The sequence below is a fragment of the Pristis pectinata genome, chromosome 9 (assembly GCF_009764475.1).
Source record: "Pristis pectinata isolate sPriPec2 chromosome 9, sPriPec2.1.pri, whole genome shotgun sequence".
NCBI classification, from domain to species: Eukaryota; Metazoa; Chordata; class Chondrichthyes; order Rhinopristiformes; family Pristidae; genus Pristis; species Pristis pectinata.
In genome coordinates, this window is record NC_067413.1 from 27,247,072 (window position 1) to 27,274,166 (window position 27,095).

The window sequence follows — 27,095 nt, forward strand, 5'->3', positions numbered from 1 at the left end:
ACACATTTGCCTCTGTCGGAAAATTGTTAGTTCAAATCCCATTCTGAAGCTTTCACTGGTTGTACATAGTTTATTCCTTTCTGAGTTACAGAAATTAATCCTGTAATTAAAATACTGCCACAATGCTGATCAATAGGGACTTCCGGGATTTTGCCCAGTGACAGTGACTTACATTTGATATGTTTGAGCTGCTGATACAGGGTTTCGATCTGAAACATTGACCATCCATTTTCCTCCACAGATGCTGCTTGACACGCTGAGTTCCTCCAGCAGTTTGTTTTTTGCTGCATGTTTGAGATGCGATAGAGTGCAGTTTGAAGCTGTGGTGTACCCGTGCACCTATTGTCCTAAGTGCTGTAGATTTGGGAGGTGCTGAAAAAGTGAATCTTAGCCAATTACTTGGTCCATGTGCTCAGAACACCTTGTCCCTGGGGTTGTTGGAGTTGGGACCCAGCTGCTTGGTGCAACTTAAACCCTAATTTTAACCTGACCTGTTTAACAATGATGGTGTGGATTTGAGTGGGAAGATAGATTTACATTCTCGTTTTATTTGAGGGATTAGCTATGTCGGCACAACATTGTGGGCCAAAGGCCTGTTCTGTGCTGTACTGTTCTAAGTTCTATGTTATTCTACTTTTCAATGACTTATTGCCCATTTAGGAAAGCACAGACTGAGTCATAGAAGAGAGTGAGGATATATTGCGGGCAAAATTTTCTCAAGTAATTTAATTGATTTGATGAATTACAATGTGGGCAGATAAAGGGAAAATGCACTTTCAGATAGCCCTTGACAAAATACACAAAGCTCTGCAAACCATAATTTATGAGTTCAAATACCAACAAGTTGAATGGCTACTTGATGGTTACCATGGACTCAGTGGGCCAAGGGGCCTGTTTCCATGCTGACTGACTCTATGACTCTTAAGCAAATGAATTCAAAAACATTAGCATCTTGTGGGTACCCCCACAAAATATGTCCATAAAAAACTAATCATCATGTAGACACTACTCGTTCACTGATAATTTCAGGGAAGAAGTCTATCTGCCAGTTTCATGGCTGTACAACATTAGTGAATTACATGTGTTTTCATGAGTCAGTATCTGATGGGTTCACAGACACTTTTACTAATACCAGCTGTTTATTTCCATTTTCCTTTCAGCTGAATTCAGGTTTTCAAGCTGCCATGATAAGATTTGAACTTACATTACTTAAAGTAAGTCAAAAAACTGCTGATGTTGGAAATCTGAAATAAAGACAGAAAATGCTGGAAATACTCAGCAGGTCAGGCAGCATCTGTGAAAGGAGAACCAGTCTGTGTTTTGGGCCCAGGACCCTTCAACAGAACTGGGAAAGAGAAAAAAAGAAATTACTTCTCAGTATAAGCGAGCTTAAATACGTTAGTTTCTCCCACCTTCTCTCCTACTGAAAACTGAAATGTTAACTCTGTTTCTCTTTCCACAGATGCTGCCTGACCACTGAGTGTTTTCCAGCACCTTCTGGTTTTGTTTTTGCATCCACATTCCCTGAATTATTATTATAGTGCCTCTTGTTTATTTAACTGTGGCCCATAGCAGATCTATATATGAGGCTGCCCTGTTCCAAGTACAGAAGAAGTATCCTGTCTGATTAAGCATTTGACTACACACGTATTTAAACCTTTAATCCTCTTTAAAAATGAGAGCACGGTAAGCATTATACCTTGTGATATAATCTGGGAACTAAAACCCACCATAATTGTCTCTTAAACGGTTCATCTATTTTCCACATCGACAAATCCTTCTTTGCCCAGGGAGCCAGCCGATGAAGCTAGTGCATGCAGAGGCTGGAGAGAACTGGTAGGGAGCAGTTCCACAATGACTAAGGGTGGAGAGAAATGGGGAAGTTCAGAGGTTGCTTGGACAGCATCGTTCCTCCTCCTGGCCCTCAAGCAATTCTGAGAAAAGTAATTTTGAAAAGAGCTTAACCTCTGCTGGCTGGTCAGCTCCTTGCACTGTGGTTTTACTGCAGGGCTGCTGCAAGTACAGACCTCTCCTGGTGTAAATGTAATACTCATCGTTAGGCCATTGACTCCTCTAGGACCTCAGCTATGACGAGTTTAGGTTCCCATAAGTTTTAACTGGGTTCTTGCCACATCATTAGTCACTGCCATAAGCATCACGGCCCCAGAAATAGGGTCTAAGTCTGGAGCTGGAAATTTCAGATTTTAACCTCTCCTTAACACCATTCATATCGGGCAAAGAAGCTAATCATCCTGGCCCTATTGTTCCTTGAAACCATTTCTTCTGAGTTTATGATAAGATATCTTTATTAGTCACATGTACATCGAAACACACAGTGAAATACATCTTTTTGCGTAGTGATTTGGGGAGCAGCCTGCAAGTGTCGCCACGCTTCCGGCGCCAACATAGCATGCCCACAACTTCCTAAACCGTATGTCTTTGGAATGTGGGAGAAAACTGGAGCATGCAGAGGAAACCCATGCAGTCACGGGGAGAACATACAACCTCCTTACAGACAGCGGCCAGAATTGAACCTGTGTCACTGGCACTGTAATAGCGTTACACTAACCGCTATGCTAGCATGCCTGCCCTGAGTTTAGGGTCACAGAGTCATACAACAGCCCTTCAATGCAACAGGTCTGTGCTGACTATCAAGCACCCGTATAACTAATCCTACACTAATCCCATTTTATTCTCCCCATATTCCCATTAACTTTTCCATGCCCCCCATTCCATTTTCCTACTGTTCACTTACACTAGGAGTAGTTTACAGCAGCCGATTAACCTACTAACCAGTATGTCTCTCAGATGTGGGAGGCAACCAGAATGCTCAGGGGAAACTCATGTGGTTACATGGAGAGCATGCAAACTCCACACAGACAACAGCTGGACGTCAGGAGTGATCCTGGGTTACTGGAGCTGTGAGGCAGTTGTACTGCCAGCTGTGTCACCCTGCTGCCCGAGAAATACCAAGAGGGTTTACTTGTTCAAGATTTTCACTGATAATTTTGTCTTTCTGGCTTCTGCTTCTCTGCTTTCCCTTGTTTACCGGATGTCCTCTTGGATTTGAACTACAGGGGCCATTTTTCCCAGCTTCTTTCATAATTGGTCAATGACCCTCAGATCAGTTCAAAGTATCCTCTTTCCCCACAAAAGGTCAACTACCTGACGTCCCACCATCACCAGTACACCGTGCTTGCAGTATGTATCATCTGCACAATGCACTGCAGGAGCCTTGGTAAAGCAGCCAGCATAATCAAATACCTCTCCCACCCCAGACATTCTCTCTTCTCCCCTCTCCCATCAGGCAGAAGATACAAAAGCCTGAAAGCATGTACCACTAGGCTCAAGAATAGCTTCTATCCCACTGTTATAAGACTATTGAATGGACCTCTTGGACGATAAGATGGACTCTTGACCTCACAATCTACCTCGTCATGGCCCTGCACCTTATTGTCTGCCTGCACTGCACTTTCTGCATTCTGTTATTGCTTTTCCTTTGTACTACCTCAATGTGCTGATATGGTGAAACGATCTGCATGGATGGCATGCAAAACATGTTTTTCACTGTGTCTCGGTACATGTGACAATAATAAACCCATATACCAATTAACAAGTTAGCAGGCACGGTAGTGTAGGGGGCAGGCATGGTAGTGTAGCAGTTAACATAACTCTTTACAGCGCCGGCGACCTGGGTTCAATTTCGGCTGCTGTCTGTAAGGAGTTTGCACATTCTCCCCGCGTCAGTGTGGATTTCCTCCAGGTGCTCCAGCTTCCTCCCACATTGCAAAGATGTACAGGTTGGGAAGTTGTAGGCATGCTATGTTGGTGGCGGAAGCGTGGTGATACTTGCGGGCTGCCCCCAGAACACTCTACACAAAAAAGATGCATTTCACTGTGTGTTTCGATGTACACGTGACTAATAAAGATAGTCTTAAATGCTAATTCACCAGCCTCTCCCAAACCTGTCCTCAACTGTCTAGAAGAACAAGAGCAACAAGCACATGTCACCAGCGCCTGCAAGTTGCTCTCAAGTTGCCCTCCACCATGCATGTCATCCTGACTTGAAATGAATCATTAATTCTTTATCACAGCAGGATCAAAATCCCGGAACTTATTGCACTCTGAGGGCAGCCTCATCACCAAGGGTTCAGTGGTCTGTGCAGGTGGCATACCTTCTTGAAAGGATCTGGGGATGAGTAATAAGTACAGATCTTGCTGGGAATGTTCATATCCCATGACAGAATAAAAAAGCTTTCCTTATGAGCTGCATCCCGATATCTACTATGGTCCTGATAGCTGCCACAGAGCCATGAAACATGATACTTGGTGTTTCAGGACATCTTGTGTTTTCCGAACCATTTTTGATACTGGTCACATCAGTTTCAATGAAACCTAATTTGGCAAGGTTATCAGGATCTCATCCCAAGGCGTTATGGTGATTTGAGCCAGTGATCTTCCATCAGGAAGGTCAGCAACATGAAATGTTGACCGTTTCTCTATTGGCAGATGCTGTCTGACCTGCTGAGGGTTTCGGGCATTTTCTTTCCTTATTTTAGATTTGCAACAGTTGCAGTATTTTGCTATCAAGTTATGGATACAGGTCCTCCACAGCTTATGAACAGCCCAACTTATGTACATCCTCTACATACAAATGAGCGTTTGGGATACTGGCATGATGGATTTGCTGGCTGTTATGGGGCTGCAAGCAACTGTTCTCGACACTAGCTGGAATGTTGTCACATCAAAGCCGAGAAGAGCGCATTCTAGTTAACACATTGATATCCATTCTGCGAGTCCTACCTAGGACCAGAGGCAGCTTGGGCTAAATTTGTTCATATAAGCTTTATTATTAAGAATAGCAAAACAAGATTTAAAATGCTTCTCCAGACTATCTATTCCCATGGGACAACTCACCTCTGCAAGCATCTTCTGCCGTGTGAGAACTCGGTTTGTGGCCGCACTTCCGACTTGTGACCTGATCAGGTAACGAACAGTTCTCAGGAACGGAACACTGCCGTAACCTGGGGAGGTGCTGTATTCATCCTCTGAAATGTAAATAAAGGATTCACTCACAGCTCATGTACTTTATCTACATGCTCTGCTGAGGCAGAGGCAAAGGCACAAGGAAGATGGAGTTTAAATTAACATTACTGATTATTGAAAGGATTTCCATGGATCCAGTAATGTTATTTGGTTTTACTTGTACTACCTCAATGCACTCTGTACTAACTCAATGTAACTGCACTGTGTAATGAATTGACCTGTACGATCGGTATGCAAGACAAGTTTTTCTCTGTACCTCGGTCCAAGTGACAATAATAAACCAATACCAATACCAATACCAATAATGGACATAAACACATAAAGTCTTTAAATTGTTGAGTATTTATGCCTCAGTACTTACAGTTCTGCTCAGTGCAAGCCAACATTGGTCTGAAACTGAGATTCCACCTTTACTCCTGAAGATGCTGCTTTGTGCCATTATATTCCAGTATGTGCGCTGGTGAAACTGCAAAGCGTTAACATGTCAGCTATCCTACACTGGGCTAAAATGATGACTGTCAGCTCATCAGTCAATAAGAAGATCCACCGAGGGGAGTGAGTGCCACTCCTAGAACTAATGGCCTCTGCCAGATTTCCTGGTGTGGCGGCTCAGCGGTGATGCAGGTAGTGCAGCTGCCTACAGCTCCAGCAACCCGGCTTCGATTCTGACCTCTTGTGCCCTCCATGTGGAGTTTGCAAGTTGGTCCTGTGATTATGTGAGGTTTTCCTGGATGCTTTGGTGTCCTCCCACATCCCATACATCAACTGATTGGTTAAAATAAAGATTAAGATTTCTTTATTAGTCACATGTACATCGAAACACACAGTGAAATGCATCTTTTTGCGTAGTGATTTGGGGAGCAGCCCGCAAGTGTCGCCACGCTTTCGGTGCCAACATAGCATGCCCACAACTTCCTAACCTGTACTTCTTTTGGAATGTGGGAGGAAACCAGAGCACCCAGAGGAAACCCACACAGACACGGGGAGAACGTACAAACTCCTTACAGGCAGCAGCCGGATGTGAACCCGGGTCGCTGGCGCTGTAAAGCGTTATGCTAACCACTATGCTACCATGCCTGTTGGCATGTGAATTGGCACTGTAAATTACTTATAGTGTAGGCAGCCGGTGGGAGAATCAGGGTGGTGTTAAAGGGCGTGTGTGTGAGAATAGGTTACAGGGAAATAAAGTGGGGAAAGGGATTACTCTGAGAGCTGGCATAGACTTGATGGACCAAAAGGCATCCTTCTATGTTAATATGAAGTAATAGATTGAATGTACACCAGTGATGCAAAAATCAAAAAAACTTCCATTCATTTACAGTCAAACATGACTTCAAAAAATCCCAGATCACTTTAAGAGCAATATGCATGGTTGTAAAGTCGAAAATGTAGCAGCCACTCTGTGCACAAAGCTCCCATACTGTAAATGGCAAAGATTTGCTGTTAGTGATGCTGGGTGGGCTTGGGATGTGGGAAAAATGCTTTTCAATCACACATTCACCTTGGTCCATTCGAGGCAGGCCTTTGATGCAAAAATGAGCGAGTGAAGAGAGAATAGAATTTATTTTATTGAAAAAACAAATCTTAAAAAAAAAGCTGTCTGTGTTTATCATCACTGAAAGCCACGAGTTTGCACGTTATATCCCCGACCAGTACAATGTGAAGCCTCTGCCGTTTTTCTTGAAGTCTGGCTCAGTTTGCTCGATCCTGAGCTCCACCGCTATTGTGCGGTTCTTGCCACGCATATTGCACTGGGCTGGATTGCAGACATTGATCTCCAATGGTATCTGTTTCCTGAAATGATAAAGTTAAAGGTTACGAAAAGAACGGCTTGATTAGATATTTCTGGGAGGGAAAGGTAGGGTAAATAATCAGTTGGAAGTGCCATTGGGGCAGATCATTTTCAATCTGGTCTGCTGCCTATCTCTCTACTGTGCTCCCAACCATCCACTAATGCCCTGGCCGCACTCTGTTTGTTCTGGATGCCTCTCCCCTGTGGCCATCCCACAAAGTGGAGCAGGCCACAAGGGATGAGCTGGCCTCAGGCAGTGGATGCTGAGGCCCTGCTCCCAAGACTGCCTTTTGACAGATGAGAAACATTTAAAGACAGTTCAAAACCATTTAAGTGGCCTTTAAAGAATTAAGAAAATATGAGGGATTGAGGGTAGGGGAGGGTGACGGATGGGGGAGAGGGTGAGATATGCTGTTTTTGGATATGAAACTATCCAAAAACAGCAGAAAGATCGATCTTCTCCAAGGCTGAGATGGGCCACTGATAGCTGGCCATGACTAAGTGCTGTGAAGATCTATTGACTGGATGGTCCGTGTGCCTCTAAACGCTAGAAATGAATTAAAAATATTAATATAATAATACAGATAAAAACTTTACCCCTACTTACCTTTTCGATCATGATCAGCAGTCCCAGGTCTGGGCTGTGTTATGAACACCAGATATCCTGGCATAAAACTGAGGGATCACCTACATATACACCATGCATCTGGTCATCAGCTCAGGACATTTCTGCTCTACTCTTGATCTCAGTGCTGAGTCCAACGATACAGCAGGAGCTCAGACGGAACAGCAACTGACCTCCAGCTTGTCACTGACATCTGCCCTGTGAGGCTCAGGAGTAAAAGCCAGCAATGAACTGACCTGCACACAGCTGTTATTCGATGGTTTTCTATGGAACCACTGGCTGAAGAGTAACACAGTCTAATCCAACACAATGGTGTCCTGTCAAAGGACAGGTACACTGGGTGGGTTCTGTCCATCTACAGGCACAGTAGACATGGTCTTTGCCACCTGACCACTCCAAAAGAAATGCAGGGAGCACCCCGGCCACTGAACAAGGCCTTCTTTGACCTCAGTAAAGCCTTTGACTCCATCAGTTGGGAGGGATTGTAGAACCCCTCCTCAAGTCTGGTTGCCAACAGACATTAGTCTGCAAGGTATGATACTAACCAAGAGGTGTACAACAGAGCCAATCCAGTGAAGACTAGTGTCCATCAAGGCTTTATTATTGGCCTAACACTTTCCTCAATCATTTTCACTGGAATGTTACACTTCACGCCTAATAAACTTCCTGTGGAAATTGAGCTAATCTTCAGAATTAATGAGAAACTATTCAACTCATGGTGACGACACTCTAGAGCCAAGATCACTCAAACCTCAGCAATCAAGCTGCAGAATGCAGACAACGCTGCTATTTTGCATGATCAGAGGTCAAGCTCCAAGCAAACATTAATTTGTTCGCTGAAGCACACAGGAGAATAGGCCATGCACCCAACATAAGCAAGGCAAGGGTCTTCTCCTGAAAAACACTATGATGCTACAGGAACCTCATCGAGTGTTTTTCATCTAGATATTCCAGCACCTGCAGTCCTTTGTTTCTCTAAGGGTCTTCTACTGACCTGCTCCGATTGTGTTACATCACTGTATGACAACAAAGGTTCACAGCAAGATCATGTGAACAACTTTCCATATCTTGGAAACCACCTTTTGGTGACAGCAGACATTGATGATTAAATTCACTGTCAGCTTTACTGCATCAACATGCTCTTTGGTTGATAAAGAAATTGGGTATTTGAGGATAAAGACCAGATCTGGCACAAAACCCATAAAACTGGAGTGGAGCCAAATCATTCTTGATCCCGAGGGACTGTCGAAGAAAAACAGCATAGATTGGATAGACAATACTGCTCCCTCAATACTGTACAGTTTCCGTCAAACATTCCCAAAGCAAAAACAGCATATTAGATAGGGAATAAAGCTCCTTTTATGTTGAATCATAAAAAGAATCCAAGAACAACTACAGTATAGAATTTATATAGGGTAAAGGTCCCCCGATACTGCCATCTCAAATGTGGCAGGGGTTAGATACAGAATAAAACTCCTCCTACTTCGGAGTTCCATCAAATACTCCAGTGTCAGGGGCAGCATGGATAACACACAAGATAAAGTTCCTTTTACGTAGCCCATCAAACATCCCCAATCAGATAGATTATAAAGTTTCCTTTACACAGATGCATCAATGTATTATCACTCGGGACCGGAAAATCTGAGTGTTGCGAGTCAGAATATCAGAGGTAATTCCATAATTCTGCAGTGTTGGCAGTAGCTAAGGACATGAGTATAAATCAGACAGGAGACCACTGTATCGTAGCCCAAGTTCAATGGTCCCAGCTCATTACCAGCCTAGGGCCACTGGCCATGTGGCTTCAGCAGGTTATTCCTGAATCTTGGAGATATATCTATATATATATGTGGCAGGGGTTAGATACAGATATATATTTAGATATACATATATATATATTGCTTTTCTGTGAGAAGTCCAACTGGGAGATTCTCATAAGGTAAGATATCTTTATTAGTCACATGTACATCATATCACAGCATAGCGTTATGCTACCCGCTACACTACCGTGACTGCAAACATTCATCATGGACTTTTCCCTCTGGTTTGCCTTCTTCCTTTCTATTTTTTCCGAGGCTTTACACTATCTCTTGTTGCAGAGTGAAACAGGGGGCAGCACAGTTATTACAGAACATACTGGTTGTTTTAGTTTTTGATGGAAAGCCTCTGCCCTAAATGTCAATCTGCCTTTTTTTTCTTTCAGATATTAACTGAGCTATTATTCATACCTGGTGCTTTCTGATTTTTATTTTAGATGTTTGCAGCTTATCCCTGCATTCTTGCTGGCCTGTATTGGCTTCAAGTTAAGCAAAGCTTCAACAGCAAAGCTAGCATCCCCTGTTTTCAAATCCCTCCATGATCTAGATCTTCCCTACGTCTGAAGTCTCCTCCAGCCCTCCAAACTTCCAATATACCTAATCTGCTTCAATTATCCTTGAGTTTAATCACATCGGCAATGGTGACTGTGCCATTAGCTGTCAACTCTTAAAATGCTTCCCTAAATCTCTTCATCTCTAACTTTCTTTCCTGCTTTAAGCCACTCTTTAAAAAGTACCTTTTTGACCAAGGTTTTGCTGGTAATGGGGTCGTATTCACCTCAAAATCAGGTCAATATATTTGCTTTGATGAAGTGACCTGCTCCATTTTGAAAGGGGCCAACTCCAGCTGTTCAATTCACTTACTTACCATGACACAATAGGAGGCCATTTGGCCCATTGGATCTACGTGGCTCCCCACGGATCAATCCCATCAGTTCCATTCCTCCCTCCTTATTTCCCTGTACTCCTGCAACTCATTCTCTTTCAAATGTCCAGCAACTCTCTTTTGATTCTTTTTGCCATTAACCCACAATAAGCGGTAATTTACAGTGGCCAATTAACTAACCGCGTGTGTTTGGGGTGTGGGAGGAAACTGGAGCACCCAGTGGAAGGCGTTGTGATCACAGGGAGAATGTGGAAGCTCCATGCCCATGGCACCTAAGGTCAGGACTGAACCTGCACCAAGAGCTGCACCCCCATGCCGCCCTACAAAGAGGTTTTATTAAACATGGAAATCAGCCTTATTTGAATGCTCCTCCCAAGCCCACAACTATAATCTGAACCATCACCTCTACCATGAGTTGCCCCTTCCTGTGGTTTATCAATTGGGTGCAGCCCTCTCTCAACGCTTCATTTTACTGAGTCACACAAGTCACTTATTTAATGTCCTGCCCCGAGTCTTCCCTACATTAAAGTGGTTGACTAGACATGCCCAAAGGTCTAAATCTACTCTAGGGTGACCAATGACTAGAACAAAACCCAACTGCTGGAGAATTGCCACGTTTCATCCTTAGCAGCTGTGTAACAGAGGATTCTCTGATCTACAGGCTGTTCCCAGGGACACACACACAGACAGACATCAAGTGCTGCTGGAAAGTCGTCAACTCGGTGAAAGACGACCTTTGGTCTGCCCAAAACTTGTTGGTCTCCCAGCACTGCAAGATGTCTGTAGGGGAATGCTGCCGACTGGAGTACGTGCTGAGGGACTCACTGAAGCTGGATGCAGCCAACGCAAGGGCTTGGTGGGGAAGGACTACAGTTTAGGGTTCTTCTGCCACTGGAGAGGGAGGGGCTGGGTCAGGCGAGAAAGCCCCTAAAATATTGTAAATACGGGATTGGGGTAGACCACCAGGGAGCCACACAAGTGGCATCAGTGCTTTGTTTTTTATATAAAAAGGTAACACTAATGATGGATCCATACACGAATGTTAAGGTTTGCACTGTTTTATTGTTGTATATAGTTTGTTTTTTATGATGAATAAAGTTTTTTTTGGAATAAAAAAAATTGCCAGAGGTTCTGATGTCATTCAAGTAATTGCTTAATGCAGTATTTATTTTTCTTTCACCCCTCTGATGCTCTTGTCCTTCCTGATGGATCCAGAAAAGGGTTCTATGCAGCACACGAACAAGACAGGAGAGAGACGGCAGCCCTGCCTGACTCCAGACTTAACGGAGAAGCTGTCTGTTTCCCACCCATTGATTTGGACTGCGCTGCTGATGTCTGTGTAGAGCAGTTGGATCCAATTCCTGATTCCCTCCCCAAAGCCCGCTTTGGAGAGCACGTCAAACATCTACGTGTGTGATATCCTGTCGAAGGCCTTCTCCTGGTCCAATGCAGTGTTAATTTTTTTAAATCAAAATAAACTCTATTCATAATAAAAGACAAACTATATACAATAATAAAACATTAATAAAACAGTGCAAACCCTTACATTCTTGTACAGATCAATTATTAGTGTTACTTTTTATACAAACCACAGCACCAATGCCACTCGTGTGGCTCCCTGGGGTGATACCCCAATCCCATATTTACAATCTTTAAGGGACTTCCTCGCCTGACCCCGCCCCTCCCTCTCCAGTGGCAGAAGAACCCTAAACTGTCGTCCTTCCCCACCAAGCCCTTGCGTTGGCTGCACCCAGCTTCAGTGCATCCCCCAGCACGTACTCCTGCAGCCTGGAATGTGCCAGTCGGCAGCTTTCCCCAGGACTGGGAGAGAATGGAAGAGGGGGAGGTGCATTATAGGCATCCACATTAAGGTGAGGTTTGTGGCCTAACCTCTTCAGTTCTCTCCAGGATACAAATTTAAAAATAAATCAGAAGTTGATACATTAGCTAAAGAAGAGAAAGATATTTTCTTTTCCTATAATATGTCCAGAGAATGGGTTCATTCAGATGTCCAGGGGGCCTCTTGATCAAATTATCCACTGTGTTTGCCCAAGGCTGCCGAGACACAAAAGTAGTGCTGTGACATTCTGACACTTCTGCTGTGGAACTCCTAGCTTCTTTTCCCGATTTTCTCAAAAATAGACTTCAGTGTGTTTATTCTCAGACATTGTGCAATCACATTACCACAGACAACTTTTGAGTTCATCAGACTCTGGTGTCTTTGCAGAATGTGTTCCAAAAGTCACGGCCTGGCTGGGTCTTTCCCAAGTCACAAGATTAAAATCCACATGAGAAGCACTGAACAGAGAATGGGTCTCTGTATCAGATTTACTCCCTATTTATTGAAATCTGAACTGAAAATATTACCTCATAAGAGAAACTTCCCAACTTTGCTCACTCCTTGAGATTGCGGTTCTGCTGCCACTGATTCAAACAGCAGTCATGCTAAAACCACCATTCTCTGGGGCTCTGGGTGCGAATTCAGTTAAAGTGCCACTGGTTGATTAGAGTCTGCTCTAACCAGCCTCTCTACACCAGACCGAGGACAAATATCCCGTATGGACGTCCAAAGTTTGCAGAATTGCAAGATTAGGCAAGATCAATCACGGCATCCTGGACTGGCAGACTGGCAATCTTGCCTGTCAGAGAGGTATAGACAGACGTGTGAGCCTGGAATTCAGCAGTAGAAGGTTGCAGAGCTCTATGACCACCTTTTTGGGGAACCTTAGCCTACATTGACACAGCTCCTTAGAGAGGTTAAGGTAGGAGCTTGGGTCATTCTAGACCCTGCAGAACTAAGGTCTGCGGGAGTGAGCCTTCTCACTTGGTATACCCGTCTATGGCTATGGCCGCTCCTGCTTGTGCTCCAAGAGTTGCAGCAAAACCAGCATACAAGCACCTATTGAAAATAGTTTCCAAGTTCTGAAAATGCAGTGAAGCTTGGCCAAACTCAGAGTTCAATGATTAGAAGTAGGTTTTAGTATGAGCAAACAACCTTCAGGCTGTTCTGCACAGACCTCAGAACGTGCAAGTGATAGTGCGAGTGGACCCTTCAGTCTCACAACTGCTGACCAAGCAGCATTATGGAGACCTGTGTGGCCATTGAGTGACCAATGACAGTCAAGTTTTGGAAAAAATGTCACTGAATTTCACAACACAATGCTAAAACACAATATTACATCAGGAATAATGTCATTAGGAGTACTTCTGATGCTGGAAATGCATCATCCATATTAAACTTGACAAGAAAAAATATAGGGTTAAACTTTTTTAGTATAGGAATCCTTTTAAAAACATGGCAAGTCTTAATTACTGCCAAACAACCTTCCCGATGTTGATAATTAACTTTTACAAACATGGAGAATCAGTCCTTCAGATTTTAAAAGATTATAAAGTCAAATATTATCCTTAACATCTTTTCAAGTGCCTAGAAATTCAATCATATCATTTCAGCTGGATGCTGGAAATTCATCACCCATAAAGCTTGACAAATACCAGGAACAGCCCTTTCAAATTTCCAGAGTGATGCTAGTGACCTGGAAAGGGTTATTTGCACCCTTTGATGAAAAACACAATGATGCTGGAGGAACTCAGCAGGCCAGGCAGCATCCGTGGAGAAAAGCAGGCGGTCAATGTTTCGGTTCAGGACCCTTCTTCAGGGCCCATCCTGAAGAAGGGTCCTGACCCGAAACATTGACTGCCTGCTTTTCTCCACAGATGCTACCTGGCCTGCTGAGTTCCTCTAGCATCATTGTGTTTTTCGTCTAGATTCCAGCATCTGCAGTCCTTTGGTCCTCTAGTATTATTGCACCCTTTGTTTGCACAGCACTTAACTAAACAGTATGACCTGACTGAATTTCTAGCCCTGACAAAAGTTAAAAACTACATATTTTACTCTAAAATATTTTAAAATCTGAAGGATTGAGCCTTTACACTTGTAAATGTTAATTTTCAACATCAGAAAGGTTGTTAGCTGTAATGAAGACTTACCATGCTGGTAAAAGGGTAACTACTCTGAAAAGACAAAACCTATTTTTTTTGGTCAAGGTTAGTCACTACATACCTGGCAAATAATGAGATTTGACATCACTCAATATATTTGACTGGTGAGCCTCTTAACAATGTACCACTAACAAGCAGCTTCTGGAGAAGAGCATTATCAGACTGCAACCTCTTAAAGTTCATAAGTTAACTGCATCTGCGATTGCTGGAATTTGCTGTCCTCATAAATAACAATGAATGCTTTTTGCAACTAAGGTCATATTTGACCTCAAGATGAGTTTCATTACTCATATGTTCCTCAGTAAGTACCTATTTGCACCTCCACAACGTTGTCTTCCTAAAGGCAGAAGTTAAAATGAAGATCAGTTTTTTTCTCCCTTGTTTTTAGAAGATTGATCTGAAAATGATCAGTGTTTAAAATGATAAAGGGATTGTACACAGACACATACAAATTATTTCTTCTGGTGGGTCAATCAATGTGTTGCAGTCTCAGAATTAAAGCCATACTGTTGGCGTATTTTGGAAGAACTTCTTCATATAAAAGGCAATAGAAATCTGACGCACTCCCTCTGACAGGCTACATTGGTTGGATCAATTTGAATTATCAGCTCTGAGATTTATATTTTTGTAAGGTGGGTTGCATAACAGCCATGTCACAAGGGCCTGAACAGCCTGCTGCCATTCTTCTGTCTGATTTGTGCCAATGGTACCAGAAAGGGGGCTGGAATGTGGGAAACACCATGGTAAGCAAGGATGAGAAGCTGAATAATGAAATGTCCAAGTAGCTTACAGTGTTAGCAGCCAGGCTGAGATTCATTATCTTAGCCTGGGCAATGTGGTAAAGCTGTGATAACACATCTGTCAACAAAGTTTAGGTGATAGACACTAAGCCAATGAAGAAGTGTACAGTGTAGAAGGAGGCTTGCTCTGCACCCAACCCATGCTCTAAATGCCTTCAGAGGTTTGATGGGACAACATAGAGGGAGCTTTGTTCTATATCTAATCCATACTAGACCTATTCAGCCAATACTTGATGCTGACAATGAACGTTGCATACTTCCCATTCCTCTTGATGAGGATCAAAAAATACAATTTGTATCTTTAATTAATGTGGCTGCCTTGAATCCTGGATATCTGATCAAACAAACACAAACGGGAAGGTGTAATGGGTTCCTGTGTGAGGTTCCTTTCTCCACCAGCATCTCTTTGGGTCTCAAATGAATTGTTAGCCCAATTAAATTGCTCTCCAAAGAGAGGATAAATCTATTCCCACTGGAAGCCTCTCGATGCCGAATGTTGATTTTGGCAATTAAGAGAAAAGTAATATGTGTGGAGGGAGCGAGTTAATTACAGGTGGATGTGATCATTGACTGTATGTTGTTGTGTAAACAATGAAGCAAGCTCCATTCCCTCCAGAGTAAATTATAAAATGTTATAACACTGGTAATTTCGAAACTAGTGGTAGAAAGTGACTATGGAAAGTTCTGGATTCCTGTAAGAAATGGACACAGAATTAGATCAGGGAGGGAAATCAACCTGCTGCCTTCATACTAGTTCTGACCTTTATGTAACTCCTGTCCTATTCTATGTAATTGGCTCTCATTGTTCTTAGCAATGTTCTAAGAAACTGAAATAAGTGCACAGCAAGATCCCAGAATAACCCAATTTTTCCAGGTGTTTTATTCAGCCACGTTCTTTAAAAAAATAGCCAGAAAACTTACAACCTGAATGAAAACAAGCAGAGGATTTCTTGCTTTAATATCTCATGGTGGTGACCAGTTAGTGTTGCTGCCTCACACTCGAGTGATCTGGGTTAGATCCTTACCTCAGCTGCTGTCTGTGTGGAGTTTGCACGTTTTCCCTGTGACCATGTGGGCTTCCCCCGCTTATTCAAATTTCCTCCCACATCTCAAAGAATGTGGGTTGGTAGGTTAATTGTCCACTGTAAATTACCCCTAGTGTAGGTTAGTGGTAGAAACATGGGTGTGGGGGAAGTTGAAGTGCACATGTGGGAGAATAAGTTGCAGGGAAATAAGTAGGGAGTGCGATAGATAGAATTGTTCTTTGAGCTGGCATAGACTTGATGGGATGAATGGCCTCCTTCAATGCTGTGAAAAGAATTAGAAAACATCTACCACTCTCTCATAAAGATACAATAATACATAACCCTAGAATGTTTCTTTTTAATTCGTTAACCGAATGGGGGCACGGCTGACAAAAACTATTCATTTCTCAGTCTTAATTATCATTGTGAATGCAGTATGAGCTGCCTTCTTCCGAGATGTAGGCCCAAAATTGTTGAACGAATGGTGATATATTTGCACTTCAGGAGAGTTAGTGGTCTTCTCATTCATCTGCTGTACTTGCCCTTCTGGTTGGTAGAAGTTGCAGGAGGTGCTGTAAGAGTACCTTAGGCAAAATCAATGCATTTTGTAGATGGTACACTTTACAGCCACGTTGTGCTGGTATTGGAAACGATGAATGTTTAGGATGGTGCATAGGGTGTCAGTCAGGTGGACAACTTTGCTTAGATGGTGTTGAACATCTAGAGTGCTTTTGGAGTTCCACTCATCCAAGCAAGGGCAGAATATGTTCATCTGCACAGGGATTTGAACTTCTAACTTGGATACAAGAATGAAGTCATGTTACTCAGCTGATCTAGGGAATAAATTTGTTATGCTCCAAATGGATAGCAAGTATAGCAATTGTTTCATGTATAGGCTTTTCCACCATCTATACAAATCAGGAGTGTGATGAAGTACTCTGCACTTGCCTGGATAAGTGTAGTGCCAACAACTCTCAAGACATTCAACACCATTTGGGACAAAGCAGCCCATCAGTGCACTGTGTCCCATCAACAAAATGTACTGCAATTATTCTCCCAGGCTTCTCTGACAGCACCTTCCATCCCACAACCCCTATTACCAACAAGGACAAGGGCATGAAGACAACCACCGGCAAATTTCCCTCCCAGTCACACATCATCCTGACATGGAAATATCACCAATCCTTTATTGTCACTAGGTCCATTTCCTGGATCTGGACCTGAGCCTTTCTCCCTTCAGCAACAGAAGCAGCAGCTGAGGCATCAAACAAACATAGCAAGGAGGTCTACAGCATGCAAGCTGACAAAACCTGTCCAGTGTTAATGCTGCGCCAGCCTCCGGTAGGTCCTGGGGACGGTGTGGGCATTGATGTTGAAGGGAATGAGCTTGGGCTAGCTGCAGCCCTCACTGTGGACAACTGCTAGTGCTTCCACTGGTGGTGTGAAGCACCTTTAAAGGCTTAACATAAACATTCTTTCGTATTGCAGCCTTTGCAGTGATGCTCCTTCCTGTTTCCCTGGTTCCTCTTCACAACAGTCAGTGTGGCTTCCTGGACCAGTTTTGAACGCCCAAGGGAGTTGGGAAAAGAATTTTTTACCCCTATTGACATGGATTTTTATCTGGCTCTTACGCCTGACTCAGGACTTCACGTCTGTGAGACAAGGGGCGGGAGTGACAAATCATGGAGTGTGGGGCTGGCTTGGCGATCATCTGGGGTTTTCCTGGCTGTCACATTCACCAGCTAAAATGGTAATCTATTTAGCCTGTTCACTGAAATCTTCTTCCTGAAACATTGAAGTAAAATTAGAATTTTAATATTTGGGATATTTGGTGGGAAGCTGACTGTGGAATGAGAAACAGGAGAGGGTGAGCTACAGACAGTGTCACTCTCACCCTGCACACAAGCAGCTGACTGAGAGAATTCTCTCTCAAAACCTCCTCTCTGCGTCTCTCTAGGGCAAGTCCATTACTTCAGCTTTTTAAATGAGCTTACCTACGTTGCTTAGCAACTGTTGCCTCGGTGTCGAGAAAGGAGACAAGTTCGTCCCTGACAGATTGCTGATGCTGAGAAATAACACAGCTAGGTGGGAGGGGCCCCGAAGTGGAAAAATTCCCATTAGACTGAACAGAGGAAAGGAAGGAAAATGATTGGAAAATCTAATCTCGAGCACTTGCTGTTCCACTTGCTTTCACCTCGCTCACCTTTCTTAAGGGATTGATTGCTGCAGGGCATGGCTCCAATGGTGCTTGGGTGTGAGCCTAGACTGTGTGTAGCTCAACTACATGAGCCACCATATATGAATGAATGTACAAACAGATGGACAGAGATGATCAGTTGTCCCATTCAGTAACCCCACTCCCGTAGTTATGTAACTTGCCGATAAGAAGCAAAAAGCACCAAAGAAATTCCTGGACCACACGATGCCCTCACACAGAGGGATCCAATGGTAAGTGATCAGGAATGAAACTTGACTGCATAAAACCAGCTGCAATATAATTTTTAAAAGTATTTCTGGGTTCTGATTGTTGCCGGCAAGGTCATATTTATTGCCATCTCTAATTGCCCTTGAGAAGGTGGTGGCAAACTGCTTTCCTGAACCATTACCGTCCTTCCGGCGAAAGCACTCTCACAGTGCTTTTGGGTAGGGAGTTTCATGAATTAAACCCAGTGACCATGAAGGATCAGTGATATATTACCATTTGGGTTGGTGTGTGAAGTGAAAGGAAGCCTGAAGGTGGTTGCATTCCCATGTGTCTGCTATCCTTGTCCTAGCTGATAATAGAAGTTGTGGTATGGAACGTGCTATCGGAGTAGCCTGGCTGAGTAACTGCAGTACAGCGCAATATCAAGGTTAGATGGTTCGATTTATTTTCTTGTTGGAAATATTGCCTGGTGCAAATGTTACTTTTCATTTATCAGCCCATGCCTGAATGTCATCTAGATGTTGTTGCATGCAGACATGGACTGCTTCATTTGCTGAGGAGCTGTGAATGGAATTAAAGATTGGGCAACCATCAGCAAACATTCAGACTTCTGACAATATGAGGAAATGAAGAAGCTGAAAAATTATGAGCCGAGGACACTGCCCTGAGGAACTTCTGCAGTGATGTCTTGGGGATGGAATGACTGACTTCAGGCAACTGCAACCTTCTTTATTTGTGTGAGGTATACAGTAAACCATCAGAGTGTTAGCAACCTAACTAGATGGCAGTGATAATCCAACCCTATTTTGAAGATCAATCTAGCAAGTCACATGCTGAGGTACCAATTTTATATTCTCCAGCTCATCTGCTCCACAATCTCCACTAGCATGGCAACTGTAAGTGTTTTAGCCTTTACACATCCTACTTCTAGATACTCTTTCAGCCCCCTTTCTCATCACTTTTGGCCAGGATTGGAACATATAAATGGTGGTTCAAATTTCTCTGCTCACATCTGCTTTGCCATTCTATGAGCTGTGTGCTATTTATCAACCCTTCAATCAAACCTTATAATGACCTTACAAAAACACTTCAGTACAAGTGTTGATATTCAAAATGGATCCAGCATCCACTGACTTTCTGAATTCTACTGCCTGCTGTATTTGACTGTTTGGCTCTAATCTCAGCATAATTTGCTTGGATCACTGTCCCAAATACCTCACTCACCATATTTTCTCTCATCATGCACTTTTCTGACCAATCAGATTCCTAGTTCCTCCACCAATCATTCTGACAGCTGTGGATATGGGCCAGACTCTTTCATGCATTGTTCCATCAACTTCCCTCCAATTGGCAGCTGAATCGAGTGAAGTCAAAGGTATTAATTATGGAGGAAGAACAAGGAAGAGCAGATTCAAGCCAAGAACTCTCCAGATGGAAACCTAACCAGCCAACTGCTGGCTCCTCCATCACTGCTGTTCTATAAATGCCCTGTTTCTGTTCTTTAGTTGAGATGTTAAACTGAGATCTCATATTTGATATAAAAGATCATATGATGCCTTTCAAAAAGGAAAGTGCTTTCACCCGTGACTTAGTTTGAAGCACATACTTGTCTTTAAATCTGAATAAAGGCATCCCAGAGTCTTGAGTGGAAATTGTCAATAAACACTTCTGAACAGCATTCATGGGGTGGTGTTATTACTGAGAACCTGAAGGGTGAAAGATCACTTGGCATTATTCAAAGAGGTGCAAGAAATTTCACCTAGTGTTCTGGTCAATATTCATCACACAAGCAACATTATAAACAGATTATCTATCTGGCCATAATTCCACTGTTGTTAGTTTTTGCCGTGTGTAAGTTACCTGTCATGTTTCCCAATATTACAGCAAACAAAAGGCATCTCTGGTGTGAAATACCTAGGAATGTTACTACATTGAAAACAAGTTTGTTTCTTCTTCTTCTGCTGTCCTGTTCAACATTTTTCCCTCAACCAACAGCCTAGAAAACAAATATGGGGTGGCCGTTGATCTGGTTTCTGTGTGTGGAGATTCATTGATGCAGATGGCCACTATGTTCCCTTTTGTAACAACCACCCCTTCACTTCAAAAAATAACTCATTTAGTTGAAGTGCTTTGAAAAGCTTGCCAGTTAGGGAGTATTACATTTGTGGCAATAATCCGCCACGGTTCTGAAGGAAAACCACTCTCTCCTTTTATATAGGTCAAGCGACTGCACAGAACATTTCTCTGTGCTCTTGTTCCTGATTATTAAAGCAAGAATTGATGGGGATTCCTCCCTTTAGCCTTGTCTAGAATGTTATCCCATACATTTGACTTGTACCTAGACAGGCTGACTAGTCACATCTGAAGCAGGAGGGCCATGATATTTTGCCTGGCCATAAAACCATTTAACCATTAGAATGTTTCTTATTCACCGTCCTGCTCACCAGGTTCTGATGTGCATGGACGGCAAGCACAGTAAAAGGGTGGCCATTGCTCTGGTTGGGAGTTTAAATTTCACTAAGAACAGCTGGCAAATTGAATTCTTCAAATGTGGTGCGCTGGGACCAGATAAAATTACCCTGAGGTCAAGATTAATCCCCTGCACTACTCCCTCAACAATGTGCAGGAAAGAATCAGAGGGGTGATAACAATTTAGATTTGGAGAATACATCTCCAAACTGTCTTAAGTATCTCCCAGTCATAAAGCCAGTGCAATGCTTGTTTCTTGTCTTGAGCAGGATACTTTATTATATACTATACTGTTATTGAAAGTGAATCTTGGGAATTAATATTGGAAAACAAGGATATGGCAAATGAATTAAACATGGATTTTGCATCAGTCCTCACTCTAGAGGATAAAAACTGCACCCCGGGAATTGGGAATTAGAAACTGGGTGTGGGGGTGCTTGAAAATGACAATTACCAGGGAAATGGTACTGAGCTAATTGCTGAAGCAATGGGCCAAAAAATGTTAGGGTCCTGACGGGCTTCATCTAAGGTTCATAACAAACGTGATTAGTGAGATTGTTGATGCGATGGTTTCAACTTTCCAAAATTCCACTGATCAGGAAAGGTTCAATTAGATTAGAAAATAGCAAATTTATTATAAAAAGGAGAGACAGAAATCAGAAACCATAAGCCAGTTAGTTTAACATCTGCTGCAGGGAAAATCTTAGAAGCTTTTATTAAAGATTTTATAGCAGGGCACTTAGAAAAAATCAAGGTGATCAAGAAAAGTCAATATGTTTTTGTGAAAAGGAAGTCACATTTGACAAATTTATTGGAGTTCTTTGAAGGGGTAACATGTGCTATGGATAAAGGGGAACTTGTGGATTTGATAAAGTTCTGCATCAAAGCTTATTGAAAAACTTAAAGGCTCATGGTGTAGGAGGTAATATATTGGCATGGATAGTAGATTGGCTGCCTAACACAAAACAGATAGGAAGCATAAATGGGGCTTTGTCTGGCTGGCATGTCGTTACAAGTGGTGTCCCACAGGAATCAGTGCTGTGACCACAGCTTTTCACAATTCCGATAAATGGTTTGTAGAAGAGACTGATGGTATGGTTGCTAAATTTGCTGATGACACTAAGATGGGTAGGAAGTTGTGAAGAGGACGCAAAGAGGCAAAAAAGGTATTTAGATAGGTTAAGTGAGTTAACAAAGATCTGATAAGTAGAGTCATAGAGTTATACGACGTGGAAACAGGCCCCTTGGCCCAAATTGTCCATGCCAACCAAGTTGTCCACCTGAGCTAGTCCGATTTCCCCTCGTTTGGCCCATATCCCTCCATGCATTTCCTATCCATGTTCCTGTCTAAATATTTTTTAAATGTTGTAATAGTACTCGTCTTTACCACTTCCTCTGGCAGTTTGTTCCATATACACCGCTCTCTGTATGAAAAAGTTGCCCCTTAGATCCCTTTTAAATCTTTCCCTCTCACCTTAAACCTATGCCTTCTAGTTTTAGACTCCCCTGCCCTGGGAAAAAGACTGTGACCTTATCTATGCCCCTCGTGATTTTATAAACCTCCATAAGGTCAGCCCTCAGCCTTCTATGCTCCAGGGATAAAAGTCTCAGTCTATCCAGTTTCTCCTTATAGCTCAAGCCCTCCAGTCCCAGTAACATCCTCGTGAATCTTCTCTGCAGCCTTTCCAGTTTTAGAACCATAGAACCATAGAACCATACAGCACAAAACAGGCCCTTCGGCCCACCATGTTGTGCCGTCCATCAAACCACCCTCACACTATCTAAACCTTTCCTCCCGCATATCCCTCTATCTCACATTCCTCCATGTGCTTATCCAACAAACTCTTGAACCTGTCCAATGTATCTGCCTCCACCACCACCCAGGTAGTGCATTCCAATGCACCAACCACTCTCTGGGTGAAAAACGTCCCCCTGACATCTCCCCTGAACCTCCCACCCATAACCTTAAAGCCATGCCCTCTTGTCTTGAGCATTGGTGCCCTGGGAAGGAGGCGCTGGCTGTCTACTCTATCTATTCCTCTCAATATTTTATATACCTCTATCATGTCTCCCCTCATCCTCCTCCTTTCCAATGAATAAAGCCCTAGCACCTTAAGCCTCTCCTCATATTCCAAACGCTCTAATCCAGGCAGCATCCTGATAAATCTCCTCTGCACCCTCTCCAACGCCTCCACATCCTTCCTATAATGCGGCGACCAAAACTGAACACAGTACTCTAAGAGTGGTCTAACTACACTTTGTTATCCTTTGGGAAAATGTGAAATAGTCCATTTTGGCAGGAAACATAAAAAAGTATATTATCTAAATGGTGCAAGTTTGTAGAGCTCTGAGATGCAAAGTGATCTGGGTGATCGCATGATTCTCAAAACTTCAGTATGCAGGTACTACAACTAATCTGGAAAGCTAACAGAATGTTATTGTTTATTGACAGGAGAATTGAATATAATGGTAGTGTGGCGACTCACCGTTTAGTCGGTTGAACCGGCTCGGCAGTCGGGTCGAGCGGCGTCGGAGCGACGAGGCCCAAGATGGCGGCGGGCCTCGTCTTTCCCGAGCGACGGGGAGAACCCGCGCGCGGGAAAGTCTTGATGACGTAGTACTTACGTCATTGCCGGTTGGATTGGGCGGGAACAGGCTCCCTTAAAGGGCCCGCGCAAGGCGGGAAAATAAACCAGTTCTTGTTCGACAATCCGCCGACTAGCATCTTGTTTTATTTCGCGGTAGCAACCGCTACATTGGTGACCCCGACGGTCCAAACGGATTTTGGACCCGCGCAATGGCCGACAGCGCAGCAGCCAACGCAGTGGCCCTCAAGCTGCCCACCTTTTGGACACTCCGGCCCAGCGTCTGGTTTGACCAGGCCGAAGCACAGTTCCACCTTCGGCAGATCACCTCCGACTCCACGAAGTACTACCATGTGGTTAGCTCTCTGGACCAAGAGACAGCTGCCCAGGTTGGAGACTTCATCCAGTCGCCTCCAGAGGAAGATAAGTACCCGGCTTTCAAAGACCTTTTGATTCGGACCTTCGGCCTCTCCCGTCGTGAGCGTGCCGCCCGCCTGCTTCATCTGGACGGCCTGGGGGACAGATCTCCATCCGCCCTAATGAATGAGATGCTGGCATTGGCCGAGGGACACAAGCCATGCCTGATGTTCGAACAGGCCTTCCTCGAACAGCTCCCCGATGACATCCACCTGTTGTTAACTGACGCCGACTTCAGCAACCCCTGTGAGGTGGCCGCCCGGGCAGATGTCCTGTGGAGGGCCAAGTGCGGAAGTGGTTCGTCCGTCAGTCAAATCACCAGGCCGCAAGCCCAACGCCCACCTCGCCCGGCCCCAGCAACCGAGCAACCACACCCCAGGAATGCAAACGACGACACGGGTGACCAGCTGTGCTTCTACCATCAGAGGTGGGGTGCGGAGGCCCGTCGATGCCGCCCACCCTGCAAGTTTCAGGGAAACGCCAGGGCCAGCCGCCACTGATGGCTATGGCGGCTGGCCGCCGACAGAGCCTCCTATTCGTTCAGGACAAGAAATCTGGACGGCGTTTCCTCGTTGATACTGGAGCGGAGGTCAGTATTTTGCCCCCGACCGGCCGCGACACTCGTAACAGGCCACCCGGTCCTCTACTCAATGCCACCAACGGTACAACGATACGGTCTTTCGGCACCCGTACACTTCAATTACCATTCGGCGGCAGCCATTTTACCTGGACCTTTACCCTTGCCACCGTCGCCCGACCACTCCTAGGGGCCGATTTCCTTCGGGCCCACAACCTGTTAGTCAACCTGCGAGGGAAGCGGTTAGTCCACTCTAGCACCTTCCAGACCTATCCCCTGGGAGAAATCAGCACACCAGCCCCTCGCCTGGACTCCATTTCCCTTTCTGGCAACGATTTCGCCAAGCTCCTAGCCGAATTCCCATCAATTTTGGCACCTTCATTTACGAATTCTAGGCCCAAACATGGGGTACGACACCACATCATTACTACAGGGCCACCCCTTCATGCCTGAGCATGACGATTACCTCCAGACAAGCTCCGCCTGGCAAAGGAAGAGTTCCGTCACATGGAGGAGCTGGGGATTGTTCGCAGGTCAGACAGCCCCTGGGCCTCACCCCTGCACATGGTCCCCAAAGCCACCGGAGGGTGGAGGCCCTGCGGCGACTACCGCAGGCTGAATGATGCCACCATCCCGGACCGCTATCCCATCCCTCACATCCAGGACTTCGCAGCGAACTTACACGGGGCCCGCATCTTTTCCAAAGTGGACCTCGTTAGGGGATACCACCAAATCCTGGTCCATCCAGATGACGTCCCCAAGACTGCGATTATCACCCCATTCGGCCTGTTCGAATTCCTTCAGATGCCGTTTGGCCTTAAGAACACCGCGCAGACCTTCCAGCGGCTGATGGACGCGGTAGGCCGAGACCTGGACTTCGTGTTCATTTACTTAGACGACATACTGATCGCCAGCCGTAACCGCCAGGAACACCTTTCCCACCTCCGCCAGCTGTATTCCCGCCTCCGCGATTTCGGCCTCACGATCAACCCGTCCAAGTGCCAATTCGGACTTGACTCTATCAATTTCCTCGGCCACAAAATCACCAGCGACGGGGCAATGCCCTTACCTGCCAAGGTGGACGCTATCCGCCATTTTGGCCGCCCCAACACAGTCAAAGACCTACAGGAATTCCTTGGGATGGTCAACTTTTACCATCGGTTCATCCCTGCAGCAGCCTGTATCATGCGCCCTCTGTTCTCGCTGCTGGCTGGTAAGGGCAAGGACATCACCTGGACTGACGAGGCTGTGGCTGCTTTCGTTAAGGCCAAAGACGCCCTGGCAGACGCCACGATGCTTGTACACCCTAGGACTGACGTCCCAACCGCTCTCACGGTAGATGTGTCCAACACCGCGGTGGGTGGGGTACTGGAACAGCTACTCGAAGGCCGCTGGCAACCCTTGGCATTTTTCAGCAAGCACCTTAGACCGCCTGAACTGAAGTACAGCGCTTTTGATTGGGAACTTCTAGCACTGTATCTGGCGGTCTGGCATTTCCGATACTTTCTAGAAGGCAGGCCTTTCACCGCTTTCACCGATCATAAGCCTTTGTCCTTTGCCTTCTCCAAAGTCTCCGATCCCTGGTCAGCTCGGCAGCAGAGACATTTATCCTACATTTCCGAATTCACAACTGACATCCAACATGTCTCCGGAAAGGATAATGTCATTGCTGATGCACCTTCCAGACCGACCATCCACAACCTATCCTTGGGTGTCGACTACACGGCCCTAGCTGACGCACAGCAGGCCGACGATGAACTGCCCAGCTACAGTTCTTGGTTGGTCCAGGTCAGCGGACCCTACTTTGCGACGTTGCGACTGGTCAGCCCCGCCCTATAGTCCCTGCAGCCTGGCGGAGACACGTTTTTGACCCGGTACATGGGTTGGCACACCCGTCCATCAGATCAACTGTCCGACTGGTCGCCAGCAAGTTTGTCTGGCATGGCCTGCGCAAACAGGTCAGTGAGTGGGCCTGGACTTGTCCGCACTGCCAGACGTCAAAAATCCAGCGACACACCAAGGTCCCGCCACAGCAGTTTGAGCCTACCTGTAGGAGGTTCGACCACATACACGTCGACCTCGTGGGCCCTCTGCCGGTTTCAAGAGGAGCCCGGTACCTCCTTACCATTGTGGACCGGTTCACGAGGTGGCCTGAGGCAACCCCCCTGACTGACATCACAACTGATTCCTGCACCCGGGCGCTTCTCGCAACTTGGGTCTCACGTTTTGGTGTTCTGGCCCACATCACTTCAGACAGAGGCACCCAATTCACTTCCAGTCTCTGGACTGCATTAGCGAACCTGCTAGGGACGCAGCTGCACACCACCACTGCCTACCATCCTCAATCAAACGGGTTGATGGAACGTTTTCACCGCCATCTGAAATCAGCCTTGATGGCCCGCCTGAAGGGTCCTAACTGGGTCGACGAGCTGCCTTGGGTCCTGCTCGGCATACGCACTGCCCCCAAAGAAGACCTCCGCACTACATCAGCTGAGCTTGTGTACGGGGCGCCCCTAGTTGTCCCCGGGGATTTCATACCTGCCCTTCGGGACCAAGGGGAACAACTCCCAGCAGTCCTACAAAGACTGCGCGAGAAGCTTGGCAACTTGGCCCCGATTCCCACCTCACGGCA

At 45.0% G+C, this 27,095-nt stretch overlaps 1 protein-coding gene across 1 annotated transcript in view; it reads right to left on the reverse strand.

The window, feature by feature from the left end:
* Positions 1-6,615: 6,615 nt before the first annotated feature.
* LOC127574216 (unconventional myosin-Id-like) overlaps positions 6,616-27,095 on the reverse strand; it is an 82,680-nt gene continuing 62,200 nt past the window's right edge. Inside the window, exon 22 of the mRNA XM_052023027.1 lies at positions 6,616-6,840. Coding sequence (XP_051878987.1) covers positions 6,684-6,840 — 157 coding nt within the window. The 3' untranslated portion in view covers positions 6,616-6,683. The remainder of the gene's footprint in view (positions 6,841-27,095) is intronic.